The sequence below is a fragment of the Carlito syrichta genome, unplaced genomic scaffold (genome assembly GCF_000164805.1).
Source record: "Carlito syrichta isolate Samal-C Ts95f unplaced genomic scaffold, Tarsius_syrichta-2.0.1 Scaffold301745, whole genome shotgun sequence".
Classification (NCBI taxonomy): domain Eukaryota; kingdom Metazoa; phylum Chordata; class Mammalia; order Primates; family Tarsiidae; genus Carlito; species Carlito syrichta.
The window spans coordinates 169,104-193,078 of record NW_007245841.1 but is presented as its reverse complement, the minus strand read 5'-3'; the positions used below and the strand labels follow the sequence as shown (position 1 = coordinate 193,078).

The following is a 23,975-nucleotide window of genomic DNA, read 5'->3' as shown; positions in this document are numbered from 1 at the left end:
CTGCACTCCAGTCTGGGCGACAGAGTGAGACTCCAACTCAAAAAAAAAAAAAAATTGTTATTTTTAAATGCAAGAGTGGAATATAGAGCCTAGGTGGGGATGAAATAAATATGCATGCATACATGATTCTTTCCCCCCCTTTCTCTTCTTAAACTGGCAAGTGAAATTTCTGGGGAACAGATATACTGTGCAAGCAGATCTTCATCATGTTGGAATTTGAGGATTCCTCCTAATACAAAAGGAATGTCTCTTTATTGAAATATATAGCTCTGATTTCCATTTTAAATTTAACCAGCACTAGTTAGTGTAGTGGCAGGTATTTTGTAAGAAGTGACTGCTGCATAGCACCTTACAGAGTTTATTTGGTGATCCACACAAGGGACTGGTAAGTAGATACCTTTTTAGTTTTGTGGTTTTTATTACTTTATTTTCCTGTGCCAAGGCTAACTAACCTTGAGAGGACATGATATGGATAAGATAGCCGTAGTAATTTAGAAAAGAACACACTCAATGCCTGCCTCTTCTCTGTTTAATGAGTTCATGTAAAAAATATATCAAAAGAAATTCTCATTGCAGAATCCTCACATTTCAAAGGGGAACTGCTGATTTGTTAGGAATGCTTCCTAATTTGAACAGCAACAGCTGCTTCTGGTAAGAATAAACTCCATGTCCTCTTTTGTGCCCTGTCTCTCCAAGGGGACATTAGGTTTTGGTTTAAGATTTTTTTCTTGCTTTAGCTTTCTCTCTCTCTTCTTCCATTTTGCAGTTATAATGCTTTATTCTCAGTGTTCACAGGATTTGAACAACCTGCTGTACCCACTCCCCACTTTTAAAATGACTTTCCTTAAGATTACAAATGCTAACAAAACTCTTCTGATAATGTGTTTTGTTTGCATTCACAGTGGCAGTGGAGTGTATTGTACAGCAGTAAAGAAAAAAGTTGAGACACCTTGCAGTCATGAATTCTAAGTGCAATAATTTAAAGTACAGGGAGCATTTCAGAAACTGCCATTGTCCATTAAATGAAACTACTGTATTAATGTATCATAGCATGCTGTTCTAATCACTTTTCTCCAAATACCAGCTTTTGAAAGAAACATAGCTGTATTTTTTATATAAAATCTGAAATCATGTAATTGAATGGCTTGGCAGAATAGGTAAATGAATGTAGCAACATGTATTCAAATATGTCTCTTAGGTTTGTAATGAGCTGATTGAAGTTCACAGTTGTAAGACTTGCCATTTTATTTCCTGATTTTTACATTCCGGACTTAGACAGAGGTGCCAGCTTTTTGCATTAACAGAAAAGGAAGAATAAAATTGTTCATAAAAATCAGGTAGCCTTTTTTGGGGATCACTATTGGATTCTGTGCCTCAGTAGCCTTTATTCAACTGTCCTGCAAAATAAAAGATATTATAATGTCACCATTTCTATTTAATTTTAGAATTATTAACAACCCCTATTAGGGCTGAAAGAAATTCTGTCACATTTGCTGGGTTTGGTAGTTGGTCATGGGTGTGTGCCCACATTCGTGTGAGAGAGGTAGTTGGTGCCTGTGCATACTTTTCTCATAGCATTTATTGTAGTAATTATATTTGTTGATGAATGTGTCTGAATTCCTTGAAACTAGGGATTGTGTCAGGTTCACCTGTTAGCCCCAAGACCCAGAAAATGGCCTCACAGGTAGTCTCTTTGATGACTAAATGGGTTGTGGAATACTAAGCCAAATGGGTGTCAGAGTGGATATCAGAATGTATAGCAGGCAGAAAGTTCATCAACTTTGGAGCTAAACAGACATTATTTCAAATCCTGGTTAATAAGTGACTGTGGGAATTCCCTGTGGAATCCAATTGAAATTTCAATGTTTTAGGGCAGTTCTAGATATTGAAGATAACAATTTTCCTACTATATGTTCTCTCAGACAAGCAAAACCCTACTTGGTAGGAGATAGAGCAGAAAAGTAATCTTGGGGGATTGCCATTCAGTGGCAGAGATACCTACTTTTGGATTTGTTGGAATGTCATTGGGGTCTGCAAATGTGTAGCTCCAGTTAAGTCCCTTACACTCTGGGTTTGCATTTCTTCTGCTACAGGATGAGAGAGTCGAACAGTTAAGAGCAACTGGCTGCTCTCATACCTCTTTTACCTCACCTGGTTGGGCTGGGTGACAAAGAGCTTGGGTTCTACCTTTTTTGGTCAGAGAGCAAACCCTTGGCACCACCCACAGTACTATGGCCAGACCTCTGGGCCAGGCATGATATCTTACTTAGGAGAAAACATGGTATATAATATGGATGTTCTCATCCTAGTATAAGCAGACTTTATTTCCTTCATTTGTGAGATGTATCATAAATACCTTTTTAGTACTAAATAATATAGCTAATGAAGTTTGTGAATGATATACTGTTTTCATACATCAGGTAGGTTGAAGATGTTCCCATAATATCCCCTAACTTGGAGTGGAGTGATAGGTAGGAGTTGTGATAGGTGGGAATGCCCATGAGACTGTGTTACTATTAAAACTTATCCTTGCTTGAAGATTGTGGCTCACATCTGTAATCTTAGTGCTTTGGGAATCTGGGGTGGGAAAACTGCTTGAGGCCAAGAGCCTGACAGCATAGCAACATAGCAAAAAAAGATTTTTTTTTAATTACCTGGGCATGGTGGTGCATGCCTTTGGTCCCACCTACTTGGGAGGCTGGGGTATAGGATTGCTTGAGCCTCGGAGTTTGTGCCTGGAGTGTGCTATGATTATGGCATTGCACTCTAGCTTGGGTGACAGAGCAAGGCCCTGTCTCAAACAACAACAACAACTGGATTTTCATTGATCAGCAGTTGGGGGTGGGGGAGCAGCTTAAATATACAGTGTGGCTAAAAAGATCATGATAGAAACAAAACTCAGAAGTGTTGTATACTATATTATTTCTTTTCTATGGCATTCTGAAAAAGGCAAAATTTTTAGAATGGGAATCAGATCAGTGGTTGCCAGGGGGTGAGATTGGGGCAATACCAGCAAGTGGGATAGTATATGATAAACATGTTCTGGATTCTCTTGATTGTCTGTGGCTATTACACTAGTATGTGTATTTGTGAATTTTACTTCATAAAAAGAAATACATTTTAAAAAGATAGAGATGATAGGAAGGACAGGTGAAAAACAAATGATCTCAGTATAGTGTAGTAGGAACTATGACACATTTATAGGCACTCAGTGAGGGGGATTGAGTTGGATGGGGCACAGGAGAACGTTTTGGGACCCTGGAAATGTATGTTAATTGCAGGTGGTGGTTACACAGCTGTATGCAGTTATCAAAATTCTTCTAAACGTACACATAGAATGGGTGGATTTTATATTATATAAACTATAATTCAAAGATGACTTTTTTTAAAAAGAAAAAGGATCATGAGTGTTGGAAACCAGAGAGGCCTTACTTCAAATCCTGACTGCCTTTTTACTAACTTGGTGATCTTGAGCAAGTCATGAGCAAGCTATGGCTCTAAGCTTCTGTTTCCTCATGTGTACATTGTAGCTGAAAATACCCATCTCATATAGCTAGCGAGAGGAGTAGGAACAATGCCTGATCAAGCTGAGGTACCAGATATTTTCATTTTCATCCCATAAATGACTCAGAGTACAGAGTTGGCTTTTAAATTAACTGAAGCTCCTCTATTTTAGAGCCATAAAAGTTAAGTTCAAACATTTGTGAAAGGTAAAAATGTTAACATCCATATGCTTGTTTAATGATAGCTCTTAGAGTCTTGTTAGTTTTGCTATCTTTTATATCACTATAGCATACTAAATCTTCTAGGATTGTCTTATTTAATTAATTGTTAGTTAATTAATTAGTTAACAATATATGTTCCTTCAGTAAGTAAAGCACAGGGAATTATTTGTAGTGTTAGCTCGAAAAGAGTCATTCATTGAGGAATGATTGAAAAAATACTGGTGACACATTTATGATCCTCATTTTTTCCCCTTACTTTCATTCTGTCTTTGAAATGAAATCTTTATCTTGTGTCTAGTGAATAAATAGTAATTTTAAAAGTCCCTGTTGGCCCAGCACACTCTTTTGTGATCGATGTAATCTTAAAAGTAATTGGAAAGACTATCCATATCCTTGTGGTACTTGTGGCCCTCCATATTTTAAAGGCATTTAAAAATCATTCAAAATATGATTGGGAACTATTCTTTCTCCTAACAGAGCAAATAGACACTTCCTACCTAACAATCATAACCGAAGCTACCTATTTTTTTTTTCTTTATTTCAATAGCTTTAGGGACTACAAATAGTTTTTGGTCTGGGCTTTTAAGTGTATCTGCCACCCTTACCTGTGTACTTTGTACCCAATAGGTGATTTTTCCTCCCCGTCTCCCCCTTCTGAGTTTCCAGTGTCCATTAAACCATTCTATATGTTTTTGCAGATCCTTAGGTTAGTTCCCACTTTTAAGTGAAAACATGCAGTGTTTGGTTTTCTTTTCCTGTGTTAGTTCACTTAGGATGATGTTCTCCAATTCCATCCAAGTTGCTGCAGAAGACGTTGTTTCATTCTTTTTGATAGCTGAATAATATTTCATAGTGTCTATATACCACATCTTCATTATCCACTGACCAGTTGTTGATGGACATTTAGGTAGATTCCACATCTTTGCAATTGTGAATTGTGTTGCCCTGAACATGCATGTGCAGTTATCTTTTTTATTTAATGACTTCTGTTCCTTTGGGAAGATACCTAGTAGTGGGATTGCTGTATCAAATGGTAGATCTACTTTTAGTTCTTTGAGATCTCTATATGTCAATTTCCATAGAGGTTGTACTAATTTACACTCCCATCAATAGTGTATATGTGTTCCCCTTTCTCTGCAACCATGCCAGCATCTATTGTTTTTTTATTTTTTAAATAATGACCATTCATTCTGACTGGTGTAAGGTGTTATCTCATTGTGGTTTTGATTTGCATTTCCCTGATGATGAGTGATGTTGAGCAGTTTTTTTTTCATATGTTTGTTGGTCATTTGTATATCTTTTTTTGAGATATGTCTGTTCATAACATTTGCCCACTTTTTAATGGGATTATTTGCTTTTTGTTTGCTGATTTGTTTGAGTTCTTCATAGATTCTGTGCAACAGTCCTTTTCAGATGTATAGTTTGCAAATATCTTCTCCCATTCTGTAGGTTGCCTGTTTTCTCTGCTGATTATCTCTTTTGCTGTGCAGAAGCCTTTTCGTTTAATTGAGTCCCACTTGTTTATTTTTATTTTAGTTACACTTACTTTTGGGAATTTAGTCATAAATTTTTTGCCTTGACCAATGTCCAGAAGAGTTTTTTCTAGATTTTCTTCTAGGATTTTTATGGTTTCAGGTCTGATATTTAAGTTTTTAATCTATCTTGAGTTAATTTTTGTATGTGGGAAGAGAGATCAAGTTTCATTTTCCTGCATATAGCTATTCAATTTTCCCAGCACCATTTGTTGAATAGGGTGTCCTTTTCCCAGTGTATGTTTTTGCTAAAGATTAGTTGGTGATGGGTCTTTCTTTTCAAAAGATTCATCCATGTCAGATCTTTCTGGCATGCTTCTTCCTCTTTGCCTCTCTTCTTCTTACAAATAAACTTTGATTTAAAACTTAAAAAAAATCAGTTGGTTTATTTCTGGATTTTCTATTCTGTTCCATTGGTCTGTGTGTTTGTTCTTGTACCAGTATCATGCTGTTTTGATTACTACAGCCTTGTAGTATAATTTGAAGTCAGGTAATGTGATACCTCCAGCTTTGTTCTTTTTGCTTAGGATTACTTTGGCTATTGTGGCTCTTTTTTGGTTCCATATGAATTTTTCTTATTCTGTGAAAAATGATGTTGGTAGTTTGATAGGGATTGCATTGACTCTGTAGATTACTTTGGGTGATATGGTCATTTTAACAATGTCAATTCTTCCAATTCATAAGCATGGGATGTTTCTCCATTTTTTTATGTCCTCTACAACTTATTTCATCAGGATTTACTTTGTAGAGAGCTTTCACTTTCTTGGTTAAGTATATTCCTAGGTATTTTAGCTTTTTGGATACTATTGTGAATGGAATTCAGTTCTTGATTTTATTCTCAGCTTGGTTGCTGTTGGCGTATAGAGTATTACTACTGATTTGTGTGTGCTGATTTTGTATCCTGAAACTTTACCAAATTCATTTATGAAGTCCAGGAGTCTTTTGGAAGAGTCTTTAGGATTTTCTAGATATAAGATCATATTGTTGGCATACAGATTGATTTCTTCTTTTCCAATTTGGGTTACCCACCCCCCCTTTTTTTTTCTTGCCTGATTGCTCTGGCTGGGATTTCCAGGACTATATTGAATAGATGTGGTGAAAGGGAGAATTCTTACCTTGTTTCAGTTCCAGGGGGGAATGTGTTCAACTTTTCTCTGCTCATGATGACATTGGCTGTGGGTTTGTCATATATGGCTTTTAATATTCTGAGGAATGTCCCTCTATACCTATTTTTTGGGAATTTTTTTTCCATCGAGGGATGGTGGATGTTATCAAATGCTTTTTCTGTATCTATTGAAATCATATGATTTTTGTTTTTAATTCTGTTTATGTGGTGGATCACATTTATTGACTGGTACATGCTGAATTACCCTTGCATCCTTGAGATAAAACCTACTTGAGCATGGTGGATTTTTTATGTGCTGTCGAATTTGGTTTGCTAATATTTTGTTGAGAATTTATCATCTATGTTTTTAAGGGATATTCGTCTGTAGTTTTCTCTTTTGGTTGTGTCTTTTCTGGCTTTGGTATCAGAGTGATACTTGCCTCGTAGAATTGGTTATGGGAAGGATTCCCTCCTCGTCAATCTTGTGGAACAGCTTTAGTAAAATTGGTACTAGTTAGAAGCTACCTATTTTTTAATACCTGGTATATTGTGTGAATTGTGATAAATACTTTGTGTTATTTTGTTTAATTCATTCCATACCACTACCTAGTTAAGTAATCAGGAAGTTTCGCCCTTTTGCATAGGAAAGTGGGCCTAGAGATAGGAAGTAACAGCTCTGGAGCGAAGCCACTAGTAAGTGGGAGAGCTATACTTGTTTCTCTGGATGGCCTAACTCCCCTCTTCTCCTGCTGTGTCACACAAGGTATGCTGCTTCTGAAAAAACCAGGCAAAGCTTCTGCCTAACAGGTTCAGGCCAACCTTCTGCCTAACCTCAGCTCATTTGTTGGCTCTCTTCTCCTAGAGACAAATCCTTTTAAAAATTATATTCAGTAAGTAAAAGAGCACTGGCAGAAGCCCTCATTTTTAGAACTTCATTCTTTCTGAGGACTTTTGCCAGCTACATTTGTCTTAAAACCCTTGAGTTTATCTCATTCCAGACTTTCCCCTTTTAAAAAAGTGATCTTTTAAAAAGACAAAACTAATCAAATCTCTCCTCTGCTAAAAATCCTTCTTAGCTTTCAGGAAAAGAGCTAAATTTTCTAGTCCAGCCTCTTTGGATTTTTCTAGTCTCATTTACTATTACTGCCAAGGTTTACTGCCAAAAATCACGCAAAGAAACACCCTGCTCCACCCTTACACTGGGATTCAGCCACCGTGAGCCATTTGTAGTTCTTTGTCTCTGTGCCTCTGTAGTATTTTGCTTCCTCTGGATTGAAGTGTACTTCTCTTTCACCCAACTCCTCTTCCTCACTTAACTGATACAGTAATGCCCAGCTATGTCATGGCAGCATTACATTGCATTGTGATTAGTCCTTTACATATCTGTCTTCCCCTAGAGATTTAGAGTTTCTTGAGGACAGACAGCTCTGTGTCTTATTCATTTATTTATCCTAGCTGTCTGGCATACGCTGGCATACATAGATGCTTACTCAATGTTGGCATGAGTGCAAATTTGGCCTCAAAATCTAACAGGGAAAAATAGATTCTGACTTGCACCCCACCCCCCTTCATCCCCCTCCATTCTCAACTAAGAGTGACCTTGGATAAGTGAAGGTCTCTTTCTTCCTGAGACTCACCAGGGTTTATTGGGGCTGACTGCTCCCACATTAAGGAAAGGTCACTGAAAACCTTATTAGCTACCACCCCTGTCCTGGAACTGAGATCCACGATAAGCATGATGCAGGGGGAAGAACATGAGACTCTGGTGTGACCAGTTTGTTAAAGAATACAAACTTGCGTTTTATCCAGAGAGCCCAATTTTAAGAACTGGGTCATCACAGTTATTAAGCACATCTTAAAGAACAGGGAAGGCTCTTGCTTTTTCATTCTGCTCTCCATGATCAATCCACTTCCCTATCCCTTCAGCAATTGGGAAGTTGGCAGGCAGGGAAGAATTACACATCTGGCTATTTCTTTGTCTTTTTTTGTTTAAATAAAGAAAAGAGGGCATTTTTATTAATTGTTAATAAAAGTAATACATCTTTATTGTAGAAAGTTTGAAGAATATAGGAAAACAAATTACAATGAAATACCATTTGTACATATTATAGAGCTTGCATTTATATCTAAATATACTGTGCTTTTCTGTGTTGAATATTTATTGTAATCTGATTTTAATGTACACAGTTCCTTCATCTTGATGGTTCATAGTTTATTGCAACCATTCTATTATTATACACTTAGGTTGCTTCCATGCATTTGTAATTATAAATAACACAGAGTACTTAAAAGAGAACTTTTTTTCTTAATTTTCAGGGTACTGCATGCTCAATGCATAAAACATTGAAGATGTAAAAAGGAATGCAAGACAAAGATTATCTACAATCCCAGAACCCAGAAATAACCTCTATTAATTTATCTTTTCCTCTAGTTTTTCTATGAGTATGTATGATTGCATATGATGTGTAGTGGTGTATATTGCTTCTTTTCAATCTATATTATTTTATTGACACTTCCCTGTATAATTAAAAAGTATTCTAAAACATTTTTATTGCCCAGATTTACTGTAATCTGTTTAACCATTCTCTTAGTGTACATTTAGAGGGGTGTGTGTATGTATTTTGCTATTATAAGTAATAAATAACTACTCTTTAAAATGTATTACCAAAAAAATTAAGTCACAGTATTTAATGCAGGTGAAAATAGAGTAAAAATTATTCATGCATACATTTTTCTGGCCTTCATTTAAATTTTCTATGTTTTGTAATTACACATTAGAATGTAACTTTCTTGCTGTCTTTCAATACTGTATGAGTTTATAATTTATATCAGAGAAACCTATTTCTGCAAAGAGTTTTGCTTATTCAGCATCCTTTCTCTAAAATTTAGTTTTTAAGGTTTCTTTTTTAAATTTTGTGAATACGACCATATTTTGAGTTTTTTATAAAACTAATTTTAGGCTTTCATAACATTATGAACTGTTTCTCTTGGTTTATAATAAAGCAGTGTCATACACATAAAGTTTATTTAATCAGGAGTGGCTGAGGGTAGGAGTTCTATCAGGGTCGCAACAGAGAATGACTAGTGGTATTTGATGTTCCAAATCTGATTGCCCTTTCATTGATTCCCAGCTCCTCAGACCACTTGTGTTTGGGGTTCTCTGTTCTGTTGAAGGGCTCAGTTGAGGAAACTGCCTATTTCATGCTGTGGCTGCTGTGTGGTTATGGTGCAGAGGGAATACACATCCTACCTCTTTTTTGGTTGGTGATCCAACCATTCCTTCTCACATTTTCCAATGTGCTTTTGTTGCCTCTGTTAGATCATTCCTAATGTCATAATGGTTTTACATGCAATTCTAAACCCGGGACCTACTTGAGTGGAAGTTTTGCCTTATTTAACTCTCTATCTGACTTATATTAGGCAATGAATGAATGAATAAATGCTGTCTATAAAACAAATGAGCTTAATGATTGCCTCATTTTGACAACAATTTGCAAACACCTAATCAGATGTAAAGTGTATGTGCCATCTAATGTACAATTTACTGACACTGTTCCCAGATTTTTTTTTTTTTTCCGGAAAAATACTTATTGGTATAGTAAGCCACACAGACCTGGATTTGACCCTGATCTACTTTGTGGCTCTGTTTCTTCATTTTTAAAATATAGGCATATAATAGTACCTACTTAGAATTACTATGAGGAATAAATAAGCAAATACAGGTAAAGCTCCTGGCATTTGGTAATTTCTGAATACAAGTCAATTCCTACTACTAATATTTTTATCTGTTTGGAGCATCATGAGTAGCAACAGCAACAAAAGTACTTGGAACTAGGTGGATCTTGTAGTGGTAGTTGGGTAGGTTAAACCTTCTTCAGCAGTGTTGCTGTTCTTCCATGTGATTTATTTTGTGCAAAGAATTTTGTTTTCCTCAGTCTGACCCAGGTCTGCTATAAAATTAGACAGCAGTGGGAGTTTTCTTCAGAGTAGAAGAATTGGAGGGTGAGACAGATTCCTGTGGCAGAATGAAGCAAGAAGGGCTGCTTGACTTGTACAGATTTTTGCTTTACCTTCCCTCAAACCTCTTAGTTTCATTTCCAAAAACATCTTGGGAAAAACCTCTTGGTGAAATTGTTGCTTCGTCACTAAAGGTAACTTGAGAGCAGAGCAGTTTCCTGTCTGTCTTTGTTGCCAAGTCTCTAGTTGAAAGGTCTGTTTCATACCCGAAGGAGGCTTTGAACATCAGCTGTCTGGAACAATCTCTAGCCTTATCACTTATTTTTATGTTCCTTGCACAGGGTCACTCTTGGATATGATGCTCTGGGCAATCTCACCCCAGAATGCTTTCCTTCCTTTATTTAACCTCTGACCTGTGAAAACAAGAGTTAATCAAGAGTTCTAAGGTAGCTAAGAGGAAGGGGAAGTGTTTGGTTACAAATTAAATATGAACAAGTCATAAGTCATAAATCCCCAGTAGTGCTACCAGTTGTGTGTCTCAAGTTGCATATGGTACAGAGTGTTTGGGTTGTAAATTCAAGTTCAGAGCTCTCTGATTGCTTGGGGGGATAGGTGCTAGGTTTGTTTTCTTTTGACCTAAAACTCTTACCTTCTAAAACATTACTTTTATTGGGCCAGCTTCATTCATATCCTACTTTTTCTCTGTGCGCCTGTCTCTCCTTCTTTCTTTCTTTACCTGCCTGCCTACTTGTGTTGATTGGTGTGCTGTTCTGTGAATTAAGACAGAACTGCTTCCTTGAAAGAAGTTAAGCATATGGAAAAAGTTGCCAAGGAAAGGCATTGAAGCATAGAGCGTAAATGGGTTTAAGAGACAGCCAGACACTTTTATAGAGAGATTTGCGATTGAATGATATAACATTCAAGCAGAGATCTGGGGTGGAAATGAACTTAAATGAGTGCTATTTGTGGAATCTGATGCCCTGTCTAATCTAGCGTTTCCTTAATTGTCACCATAAGCGTACATTTAAAGCTTTATACTTTAAATTAAAAAAGGCAACACAGTCTGTTTAAGAATCTAAGACACAGGCCATAGTTTTTCTAGAAAAAGTTTTTAAAAATATACATTTAGGTTAGCAGAGTCATTGGGTCTTGACATGGAGCACTGGAAATTTAAAATAATCTTCTGCCATGTTTGATTACAGCATTTTAAACTGAGCTATTTATATTTGTGTTTCTGAATATAACATGTATACTAATTCCTGAAGCAATAAAGAGCTGACACATGACTAGTGTCCCTGGAGCTGGCAAAGTAAGAAAACACACTGAATTGTTGGGAGGCAGCCAGAGTTGGATTGCTCAGAACACTTAGAGCTGAGGGGCTTTTGGAGGCAAGCTTTTCTTTATTTTATCAGGCATTACAGTGAGAACCACAAGGTAAGAATTTTGTATGCTAATCTTAGGATGATCATTATACCTGACCATATTGTACAACTAATATCGTGCTGTTTAGAGTGGGTTGAATTTAGAAATCATACTGGATTGGTTTTGTGTCTGAGCTTTTTAGTAACTATGTCATCCCAAAGAAGCCACTTTACTTCTCTGAGATTCAGTTTACTTATCTGTAAAATGGGATAATAATTCACATCACAGAGTTGTTTGAAGAGAAGTATTTCAGTGCACCTAACATTGATAAATATTTTCCCCACTTCCTAGCTCTAAAATGAGAATGATATCAAATGGCATCTTAGTGGGATAATTAGTTTTGTTGTTTATTACTGTAAGTAGGACAGGACTTCTTGTATAGCCATTTCTTCCCTTTGTTTTTAATAGTAGAGGCAGTGTGTTTCTCTCCAGCCATGAAAGCTTCAGTAAGGCAGGTCCTGGTTAGAACCTCACTAACTAATTACATAATTTTACTGTAGCAATTTAAACCATAAAATAAGATGCTTTGAATGGGGAAAACCTTGCAAGTGTGTGAATACAGGAGTGGGCAGAATCATAAACTCTCTTAGGAAAATGATGAAAGGCCTTTGCACTTACCCTCTCTGGACTCAATGGAAAAATATCGAGAATTATACTGAATTGTCAGTGCAGGTGTTATTATTCCAAAGACCTCATGTTACCAACACTTCCCTGATGATAACAAAAAAATGCCTGTGTGCTTTCCTCCTGAGCAATCTCCTTCAATCATAGTAATACTGTCATAGAAAAGAGGATGACAAACCCATTCTCTAAAAGCAACAATTATTGAATACCCATCAAGAGAGAAAAGAACCTTGTTTCCAAAGTCAAATCCAAGTGTATGTTTGGGTAGGTTTATATAAGCACAGATACTTTATGGGAGTTTTTTGGGTTTTTTTCCTAATGCAAATTAATATTTCTACTTCTTTTGTACATATGATGTATTTTTCAGTATAGTTATAGTAGGTATCACAATGTGACATTAGTTACAGACATAAATCAGAGATTCTTGAGCTTAACTGGATACCGTAATACATTTACAATTTGAGATTAGCAGCTGTGAGCAAAGCAGAATGCCCAGATTGAGTGAGACTGACTTGGATCTCCCAAAAGGGGTTGTATTTATCTCTTATTTAGGTTCCTTTGATGTTTGATCTTAATTAGCAATAAGTGCCAGGCACAGTGGTAGATGTAAGTCACATATTCTTCATCATAAAACAGCTGTGTAAGGGTCGGTATTATACTACCATTTCACAAATAGGAAAGGAGCATGGCTCAGGTCACAGTTAGTAAGTGACAGAGCTGACATTCAAATGCAACTGGATCTCCTGACTGCAGTGAGTATAAACATGATCAGCAAAGTTTTACTTCCTCTGGGAAGATTTTCCAGAACCTCTCCTCTGTTTGCTTTGTGAACCTCTATCAGAACACTGACTCGTTGCTACTGACATCTGCTAATATGTCTGCTTCCACCTTTAGACTTTGAGCTCCCCAAGTGCTGAACCTGGGTCTTGTTTTCCCATGTACCTTGCAGAGTGCCAGGAACATATGAGGTGGGTCTTAATAAATGTGAGAGGCTATGTGGGTAGATGAGTGACTGAATGCAACATTTGAAAAATGATTGATCTGGAAATGAATGATGTTTAGGCTGTAAATATCACCTCAATTTTAAATTCTAGAGGTATGTTCCTTGAAGCTAAATGGGGTTAGCTAAGGAAGGGGTGATGTGCTTTCCACTAGGGAAGAATATGCACACATTGGTGCTAAGGACATAGCTTGAGAACTGTAGACCGGCACACATGGATGGTATCTGTTGTTCCTAAAGGTGGGAATGCTTATTGGCTGAGTATAATGGGAGGAAAGTATGTCTTATAAAAGTAAGTGCAGTTGGGATCTAGAGTCTTCCTTACTTCCCACCTTCAGTTAGGAGGGAAAAGGGAAGAATGAGAAGTAAAAAAGAGGAAAGCATATGTTAGAGCTTTTCTCTTCAGTTACTTTGGAGAGAAGAGTATTTTCTGAAGAGTGGTACAAATGGATTAGAGATGGGAGACGAGGAAAAAAGTTTGGAGCAAAATTGTGGGGAGGAGCAGCAAGAGGCCTGTTACACTACAGATTAGAGAATTGTTGAACAATGTTAAGGGCTCATCTGTACTTGAAAAATTATGTTTTCAGATTGAAGTAGTCAGCCCGGTTTTGTGACATTTTTCCATAGCACTTGAAATGAGAGCAAAAAAAGAAGAAATGATTGGGGGCATAGGCAGGGGTAAGAAGTCTTAAGTTTATCTGTACTCCTTGTTCCGTTTTGCATATTTGCTTGTTCTATTCTAATTTTTTGTCATAGACTATAGCAGGACATTGACAGGAATCACCTTTAATCCTGAATCATTTTTCTAACCAAAATGCTGCCTGCTTAATTTGGATCCCTACCTCCCAACAAGGGTTGGTTGACTGTTACTCTATAGCATTAGTACTAATTAAAGGCCTTAATATAAACTATAGAGATGAGTTATACCTGCCATGAGAAAATATGATTTATTGAATGTCTAACATGTGCCAGGCTTACACTAAGGATTAAACAGTCAATACACAATCGTGATTCTTGCTCTCATGGAATTGATGCTATTGGAGAAGACAGACAAACAAGCATATATTATAAACTATGGTGAGTTTTTATGTAGGCTAAGCCTAGGACGTCCTCATATTCTGGGAATAAAATCCATCTATTTAAATGGAGACCAAAAGTTCATAGTGAAAATGAGGAAATGTTTAGAATTTTGACCTGACATCGTGGCTCATGCCTCAGCTCAGGCTGAGGTGGGAGAATTGCTTGAGCCCAGGAGTTCAAGACCAGCCTAGGCAACAGAGCAAGACCTTGTCTCTACAAAAAAAATAAAAGAAATTAGCTATGCATGGTGGTGCATGCCTGAGTTCCAGCTACTTGGGATGCTGAGGTGGAGGAATCACCTGAGCCCAGGAAGTTGAGGCCGTGGTGAGCCGTGATTATACCACTGAACTCCAGCCTGGGTGATTCTGGCTTAAAAGAAACAAACAAAAAAAAAAACTTAGGATTTTATGTAGAAAAAGTAAACCTAAAAAATTGAAAATAAATTTATTTTAACAAAATCTACTTTTTAATTCCAACAGTGCATTCATTCTTAGAAAGTATAAATAATGAGTCAAGTGTTTCTTGTAGGGGGAAAAGGTTATAATTTTTCTGACTTAATAATACTTCATGTTTGACTTTCACAGTATAATTATAACAGGAGTCATTTTTCCAAGAGTATTTGAGGACTTCAGTTTCCCAAAGGCCTCTTTTATCCTTTGATATTGAAATCATTTTCTTTTGATGTGACTGTTGTATTACCATCCTTATTTTTCTTTATTGTTCTATTCATCACTTGTTAAGTGGTCTAATGCAGCCAGGTCTTCATTTGTCAGTCACTTTGCCTTGACTTTGAGCTTTACAAGAGTTATAGTTTTATTTTTTGGTCAATCTGCATCTTAACATAGATGTTTGACTGACTAAGACACTGACAGAGGAGAGGGATAGATACTAGGTCACACCAGAAGGGGATGTATTGGTTTAAGCAGTCATGTCATTGGTATTTTCCTCCTGTAACAGCTTCTGTTTTCCTGTCCTGATTGACTGCAGGGCATGAGGAATTACTATAGAGTGCTGGAGGAGCCTCTGACCCAGACACCAGGGATCAAAAGAGAGCTTCTCAAAGTTGAGATTGACAAGCAGGTTAGACAAGGACAGACAGGAAGAATGTTTTAGATATTGGATTGGGTTTGTTTCATGTACATCAGGTACATAAGTTAGATGGTGTCTTTTTATAGAAGAGGAAACTGAGTTTTTGAGCAATTGCTTTTTCAAGGTGTCATATCTACAAAATAGCAGAACTGTGATTCAAACCCAGGGTTATTGGATTCAGGTCATGCTGCTCAGCTTTTTAACATTTTTTCTAGGGGTTGATTTTTTAATATGAAAGCTTTAAATACTGAATGCTGGGCAGTCTTAACCAAGAGACGTTTTGCTACTGGGTAAATCTTGGTAAAATCTACGGACAGGGAATAAGGAAAAGGTGATACTTCTTCTTCAGATGTTCATGGTGAAATTTTAGGAGCTCCTCAGGCAGTAGAAAGCCTCCCCAAACTATTAAAGTACCTTATTTCATGTCACTTTTCTTAGACTTAAATTCATCAAGCCAGACATGAATAGAAGCAGCTCTACCATAGTTCTCCCCAGGAAGCTACTACTTTATTGTATCTTCTTTTATAATGGTGCCTGAGTGTTTACTTCTTAAAATTTTATTGTAAATTATTTTTATTTCTCTTTTATAGAAGAGCCAAAACTTTTTTTTTTTTTTTGAGTTGGAGTCTTACTCGGTCACCCAGACTGGAATGCAGTGGCCCTCCCGACCACCGCAGCCTCGCCTGCTGGGCTCTGGCGATCCTTCCGCCTCAGCCTTCCGAGGAGCCAAAACTTTATATTGATCTTTTTCAAATTATATGTATGACTAGATTACATTATCTAAGCTTTTGTTTTGAGGATGGTACAATGGACACTGGATCTGATAAGGCAGCGATCCACTGGGCTCTGCTGAGGGTTAAGATGAGGGATGTAATCACTTCCTATCTGGTTCTAAATATTCATCTTCTTTAATGGTCCTTTTGTTTCCCCACCGATTATAGCATAAAGGGTATGCCTGCATATCCAAGGCCCTGTAGAGTCTGGCCCTGTTTGCTCCTCTAACCTTATCTCTTGCCCTTGATCAAGGCATTGCTCTTCAACATTTTTCTGCCATAATGCAAATTTTGTCAGTGGGAACCCCTTCTCACTGGCTTTTTTGTTCTGCTTATATGTCCCAATCATATGTTGAGCACTGCATTTTTTTACTAGCACAACAAGGCATTTCCCAGCCCCAGCCCTGGAATCAAGATATTTTTTAAAGGAGCCCAAGTTCCTTTTAGTGGGGATAGTATTTAGAGACCAATATCAGGGTACTAATTGTGCATGTTATTATGGGAGTATCTTTGCTTCCAGGCTTTCTCAGTGGCTAAAACTAGAGAATTAATGTGTATATAATATGTATGTGCGTATACATATATACACACATTTGAATTTCTATTTCTTTTATCGATCTCTACCTTATCTACCTACCTATTGAATGCCATGATTTCACACAGTTACATCTGTTTCCAATTTGACACCACTGGGGTAATTCTTGTATTCCCTGTCCATATTTGTAACTCTTTTCTCTTGTCGTAAGACACCAGGTTCCCATTATATATTTACTTGCTTGATCAGACTTGATCTGTTCCCCTGTGTGTACTCAGGCTCCCTCTGCTGTAGCCCCCTTCCCACATAGCATGGCTCCCCTCATCCTGTTTGGACTATAACATCTCAGACAGGGCTGTTGCTGTTGCCCCCTCCTACCAGGACAGTGTTCTCAATCGCTTGGACTTTACTTGGCCACCCTTTATGGAAAACCTCCTACCCCTCAGTCTCTGACATCTGCAGGACTACCTTCTGGATGCCCTTTTTACTCTCCTGGGTCCTAATACCCTTGCTGGCCAACCGCCTCTGCTCCACACATAGATTCTACATGCCTACATACACACTCTTCTTACCCCTCTTGAGTTCTGACACTCCAAGCCAGTCTACCCCCGGTGTTGATACCTTCCTTAACCTGTTCAGGCTCTGATTTTCCTTTGCTAGGGAGTCCTCTCACCCTGCTTGGGCCCAGTACACTATGCCAGGTCACCCCTGAGTGGGATGCTCACCACATCCCCATTGGACTCTTAATACCCAGTGCTGGGTCATCCCTCCAGAAGGATAGTCTCCTCTCCTTTCTTGAGCTCTGATGTCCTGCTTCAGAGCACCATTCTCCCAGGTGGCCACCTTCCTCAACTTGATCAGCCTCTGCCACCCTAGTCTGCTACCACTGCCCTTCCACTTTCATACCTGCCTTTCCTGGTGTTATCTAATTACTTTGAAATGAACTATAGAAAGAGAAGTGGGAGAGCTTTTAAAAGTTTTAGATGATTTTCTATTTTAATACTTATGACAAAGAAATGGAATCCCATCATATTCACACTTAATTTATACAAGGTCAGTCATATATGTCTATACGTACACACATGCACACCAGTGTGAATGATTATTCTGGCCATCCATTCAGTGGCGTGAGATTACAAAAGTGAGTCACTGGCTCTCAGTTGGACTTAGTTCCTGAGTTCAGATTAAGAGCGAGCAGCCCACCAAACCAATGGCTTTAGACAGAGAAGGTGATCATTCAGCATGACCTTCAAGCACAGACCGACTATTTGTGTATACACAAACCAGGTCCTGTACTTGGAGGGTAATTTAAAGGCCTTTAAGGGTGATTTTGACCATAGACCATCACTACTATAAGTGCTGTCTTTAGAACCTGCCCTTGTACCAGTTACAAGGGGTTATAGTGCCCCCATGTCAGTAAGGCAGTGGATGTGGGAAACTGTGAGTGCTAGCTGAGCTCTTTTCAAGTTTAAAACTTTGTATCACCTCACACAGAACAAAAGCCTCTCCATTTGACTGTCAGGCCTGGGAGTGAGGCGTAGCCTGGGACAAAGTTACCTAGGCCATAACTGGCTAGAGAAGCTTGTATCCAGACTAGTGCCTGGGAAGAAGCCTGCTTTCCTTTTGGCTTTTACTGATTGGGTCATGGTAATGTTCCATTATAGTTTTCTAAATCAATCCAAACCCTGAACTAAATAAAGCAGTTGGGAAAAATTTTCTGCTTCTCCCACCCAAACTGTTACTCTTTTTTGTGTGTTTCTGACAAGGACCATGGCCTTCTTGAGAGCAGGGCCATTTGTTATTTGTCTTTTCACCCCAGCCTTGGACTGAACCCATCACACAGTGATTCTGCATAAAAACAACAAGTAGAGGCGGCCAGAGATTTTTGCACCCTTTTAGATGTCCAGGGAGGAGCAGCATAATGGAGTGTTTGTTTCCTGTCTTTGGACCAGGAAGTATTGTTTAGCCAATGATGACAGACATACACAGAATGGAGTGGAGGGTCTCCACAACCTCACCTGCAGCCTGGCAGACTGCACAAGCTGTTGTGCAGGCACTAATGAAGCAGTACCGGAAACGCTACTGGATAAAGCTCTGCTGTGAACCCTGGCCTCCCAACAAGGGAAAACAGGGATTCTTTGAAGAAAACAGCTGGGTTTTGGTTTCAAAACCTTAACACTGCCATCACTAGATAGTTGTCTGTCAGTGCACAGGGGACAACATGTGGGGAACAGTTGTGTCCAATCAGGCTAATGGGAGAAAGAAATGGCTGATTTTCAGGGTAACTGCAAAACCTCCCATGGCCAGCATAGCCAAAAAGAAGTGATTTAGTGAGACTGAGTGTGAGAACCAGGGTGCTGTCTGCTGTGGGCCAGGCTGTCCTTACCATGTCCTCTCGTTATGTCAAGGCCGGTGAAGACACTGAGGCTGGAGCTTTTGTGCCAAAGCCATGTGGGTTCATTGAACCTAGTTGTCCAAAGCTGCTTCGGTGAATACTATAGTCCTAAACTCTCAGAATATCCAGCGTGTCCCATACTTCATCAAGTATTCCTTAAATGATACATCTTTTCTCTCATTTACTTGAAGTCGTAGTTGCCTTGCAAGGAATTATTTTTTCTTCTTGCCTTCTCCCTTCCCTCCTGACTTTCAGTTGCTGAATTTAAATGTGGTATTTTGCTTTCAGGAAAAAAAAATTGTAATCCTCAGTAGAATTTGTTTACTAAGAGTCCTCTAATCTGTGCAAGAGTTTTCTTCTGAGGGGGTTTCTTGTTCCTAGTGTGATGGTTTTTAACTCAGCTAAGGTTTATTTAACAGAATAGGAAGGGAGAAACTTATCTCTCCTTAATCCCTCTTGAATGTTTACATTACTCTGCCAAAGTAAATGCTGTGTAAAGTGGCAGCAGTCATTTGGTATGTAATAGTCAATATGCAGCTGCCAGAGCTGATTGAAACATATTAACATAAGTGATAATACTGTCATAAAAGTGAAAAGTTAAGTTGCTTATCAGTATATTTTGATAAGCTACTTAAATTTTGCAGTAGCATGTGCTGGCTTCAGACAGACATTAACGATAGAGGACTGTGCACTTTATCTGTCCTCTCTGTTGCTTCTCACTTCATTTATTACCCTCAGCAGTACAGCAGTAATCTGTACAGGGTGCTGGTTCCCCTTTCCCTGGCAGGATGTCACATATGTGCTCTACATCATGTTCGTCTCTATCAGTAACGGATGCTGTTAGCTCAGCAGGGTGGACATGACCAGGCCAGCAAGTGCTTGGTATGACACTCTTCTCACGTGCCTATTTGATATAGCTTTAGAAAATTTCCTTATAGAGAACAAAGCCATTTAAAGAAAGTGGCAAAATTTCTTGGGGCTAGGGAATACTTTTCAGCAACAATTCTGTAGGACCAATGTGCCTTTATTGTTAGTCATTGTCTAGTTTTATTTGTTCAGTAAATGCTGAGAACTGTTGATGTGCCAGAGTCTGTTCTTGGAACTGGGAAGACAAAGTGAGGAAAGATGTGCTCTGTTCTCTCTGAGCACAACCTGTTGAGAAAACAGACAAGTCATTGAGGATGACATCATGTGAGGCAGTGTGCTCATGACGGAAAATAGTGAATTAGGGCATATGAGTAGAGGACAGGGAAAAGATAGAGGATTAAGGAGGATCAGTAGAAATCAGGTAGAGGGAGAAAAGAACTGAGTGTGCAAACTCAGGCAGGCATGAGGGTACCTGAACATTGGCAGAGTGAGAGAAGCTTGAATATGGGGAAGTAGAGAGAGGACAGCCAGATAGAGGTGGTCAAGGGTCTGACAGCGAAAAGCCCCAAAAGTCATCCTAACAAGTGTGGACTGGATCCTAACTAGATGAGACGTTATTGCAGGAATTTAGTCTAATTATGCGACATAGCTTTGCATTTTAGAAAGACAATTCTGGGGCCACAAAGAGAGTGGCCCACAGGGGTAAGATTAGGAGCCAGTCTATCCCTGGGAGTTAATGGGAGTGATGGCCAGGCAGTGGGGATGGAGAGAGAGAGAGCTCATCTTGAAGTAAACATAGAGAGGGTGTGTGTTAAGTAGAATGCCTACTGTATCCATATGCATGGTTTCAAGCTCATGGGGCTATTGAGGCCCTTTGCAGATGCCTGCAGTGGGAATGCTGTGTGTGTTCCATCACAAGAAATTGAATGGAAACTTTCCTGGGAAAGTGGGTGTGCTGGGAGAGACTGGGGGCAACTTCGAGATGGTACCTGATTGCAGAGTCTGCTTTTGAATTTCTTCGCTCTGAACCTGTTCTAGCTCTGAGGCATGGGAATAATTTATAATGGACATTCAATCCTCTGCCTTACACAGGTAATTTTTTTAACTCTCAGAAATAATTAGCATTTCACCAGTCTATGTTTCCAGCAAAGGCTGTGACAGAAAGACTTTTCAGAATGTAGAGAAAAACTGAAATGTATCAGCCTTGAATTAGGTCCCGGTTAAAGTTTTTGACCTGCATACTAACATTTCATGTGTTTCCTCTTCTTCCTCCAGTTATCTCCCCTGGTTCGAGGTATTTTATAAGCTACTTAACATCCTGGCAGATTACACAACAAAAAGACAGGTATTTGCCTTTTAAAAATAATTTTATATAATAAACTTTAATTTTTATGATTATAAAAGTAATGCATGCCATATATTTCACCAAAATATTTACTAAAAAAGTAATGCATGCCTGTTATAGAAAGCTTGGGAAATTCAGAAAATAGGAAGGAAAAGAAAATCACTTCTAATTTACCCCTACCCCCTTCCCTAAAGTATTGCTAGCATTTTGGGTTATTTTTCTCCTGAAAAAAATTTTTTTTGGTTAAAGAAATGATAAACAGACCCTTAGCATCCACAGAGTTAATATTCACAATTTCTTTTTTTTTTTTGAGTTGGAGTCTCATTCTGTCACCAGACTGGAGTGCAGTAGCCTCTCCCGGCCACCGCAGCCTCGACCTGCGGTGCTCCGGCAATCCTTCCGCCTCAGCCTTCCAAGTAGCTGGAATTACAGGCATGCGCTACCACGCCCAGCTGATTTTTTGATTTATTGTAGAGATGTGGTCTCGCTGCCCAGGCAGGTCTCGAACCCGCGGGCTCAGGCAATCCACTCACCTCAGCCTCCCAAAGGCACGGGATTACAGGCTGAGCCACCTAGCCCGGCTAATATTCACGATTTCTAATATTCCCAAGCAGCCTTGAAAGTTCACGACATATATTAAATTATAATTTTGCTGAGGCACAAATTTGAATTGCTCATGTCATGCTGCAAATCTGGGATTTGCAATTAAAACACTTAACTGGCAAGTGACCTATCTATCTGTCCTGAGTTCCCACTTTAATAAGGCTTTGTGGTGCTTTTACAGTAATTTTTGTGAGAATCTGAAAATTACTTTAAAAGTTCATCTTTACCCTACGATGCCATACTTTTGGAAGAAATGGTAAGGTTTCACCCGTAGATGTCAAAGGCCTATTGGAGCTGTATTTAGACTTTTGTAGCCCACGTCTTCTGGTACTATTATAACAGAATCATTTCTCCCGTACTGTTAAAAATGTTGTAAAATTTTTCCTGACTGCATAACATTATATCATATACCTTGATTTACTGAAACAATTCCCTGTTATTGGAATTTTTGTTATTTGGGATTTCTTACTATTATAAGTATAACCATTAGCATCTTTGACCATAAAGCATTTTTAAAATTTTGTGTTCTTTCCTTATAAGGAGAATCCCAGATGGGTATACTAATAAGATCATTGGACATAAACATTTTTGAAACAAGCTGCCAAACTGCTACTATTTTCTTAAAGGATACTCTTTACCAGCGTGTAAGAGAGTGCTTAGGTCATGATACTCTCACCAGTATCATTTGCTGAATTCATTGTTTATTTGACAGGTAAAAAGTCTCATTGTTTTAATTGGATTTTTTTGATTATTAGTGAGTTGAATATTTTTCCATATATCTAATGTTTTATAATTTCCTTTTTGTAAATGGCCTAAGTTTTTAAATTAAAGTGATCTATTATACTTAAATGTAAAAGAAAATTTTCCCTTCATTTTTTTTCTGCTGAATACTTGTTCTGAGAAATGTTCCATATCATAGTTAATATCAGGATCAGGGGAAGGGAAAACTGTGTTTCATTTTTGTCTCCTTAAGATTCATATAATATAGGTTCTGAGAAGTCCTACAGTGGAGAAACCTGTGTTACTTGGTGATTCCCATCTCATTTTGCCCCAAACCCTTTTTATTCCATGATAAATATTAATATTCCAAGATAGCAGTGTTTCCTAGGACATACTTTGAGAAATGCTGTTTTGGAGGAAAGGGAGAAATTGTGTGTATAATAGATAAATCTTTTTTTTCTTAAGAGATAAGATTTACTTACTGGCAAATGTATTTCATAGATAACAGTAAATAGAAGGAATAACTAATAGAAATTGCTTTTTGATTACTACATTCACTGTGAAAAGAAACTTAGATGTCGGGGATTCTGTCATTAAAGAAGTGGTTTACTCTTTGATGAATGAATTAGGAGGTCACTTGGGTCTGTTCATCGATTTCTGCTTCACATATATTTTTAGTCAAACATTCAGGTTTTCACTCAAATTTGAACCCTATCTTTAATAAAAATAGAATTGTATTGCATGTAGGCTCTTAACAGTTTTTGAATTAGAGATTGACTCCCCTTTTTTTTTCTTCACATGCTCTAGTCAGTCAAAAACAACAAAACAAGGAAATTAGCACACTGATTAAAATATGTCATCTGATTCAGGAAATAGGGGGCATCTAGGTGGAGAAGGAGGTGAGGGCAGCAATTAAAGAGTAGCTCCATACAAAGAAGTAAATAGATTAAGAAAATAGGGCAAGGTTTTTCACTTTTGTAGAATGAAGTCACAAATACGTAAATGGAGAAAACTAGAATAATTCCTGTTGGTTTTGAATTGGAGTCATTGTTGTGAACCCATGACTTTTGATATGGGGAGATAGACATAGAAATAAATAGAGATGTAAAGTGTCTTGCAGGTAGAGGTGTGTGTGTGTATTATATTCTCTGACTCTAAACACTGAAAGGGCCTGGCATCAGCACACTGAGTAGCAATGAACAC

The 23,975-nt window shown here is 38.1% G+C and overlaps 1 protein-coding gene across 1 annotated transcript in view; it reads left to right on the top strand.

The window, feature by feature from the left end:
• The window catches only part of LOC103257447 (DENN domain-containing protein 1A), a gene marked incomplete at its 3' end in the record, with an annotated part of 387,709 nt that overhangs the window by 197,182 nt on the left and 166,552 nt on the right, over positions 1-23,975 (top strand). The window contains exon 5 of the mRNA XM_008055157.1: positions 21,380-21,449. Within this exon, the coding sequence (XP_008053348.1) occupies positions 21,380-21,449 (70 nt within the window). The remainder of the gene's footprint in view (positions 1-21,379; positions 21,450-23,975) is intronic.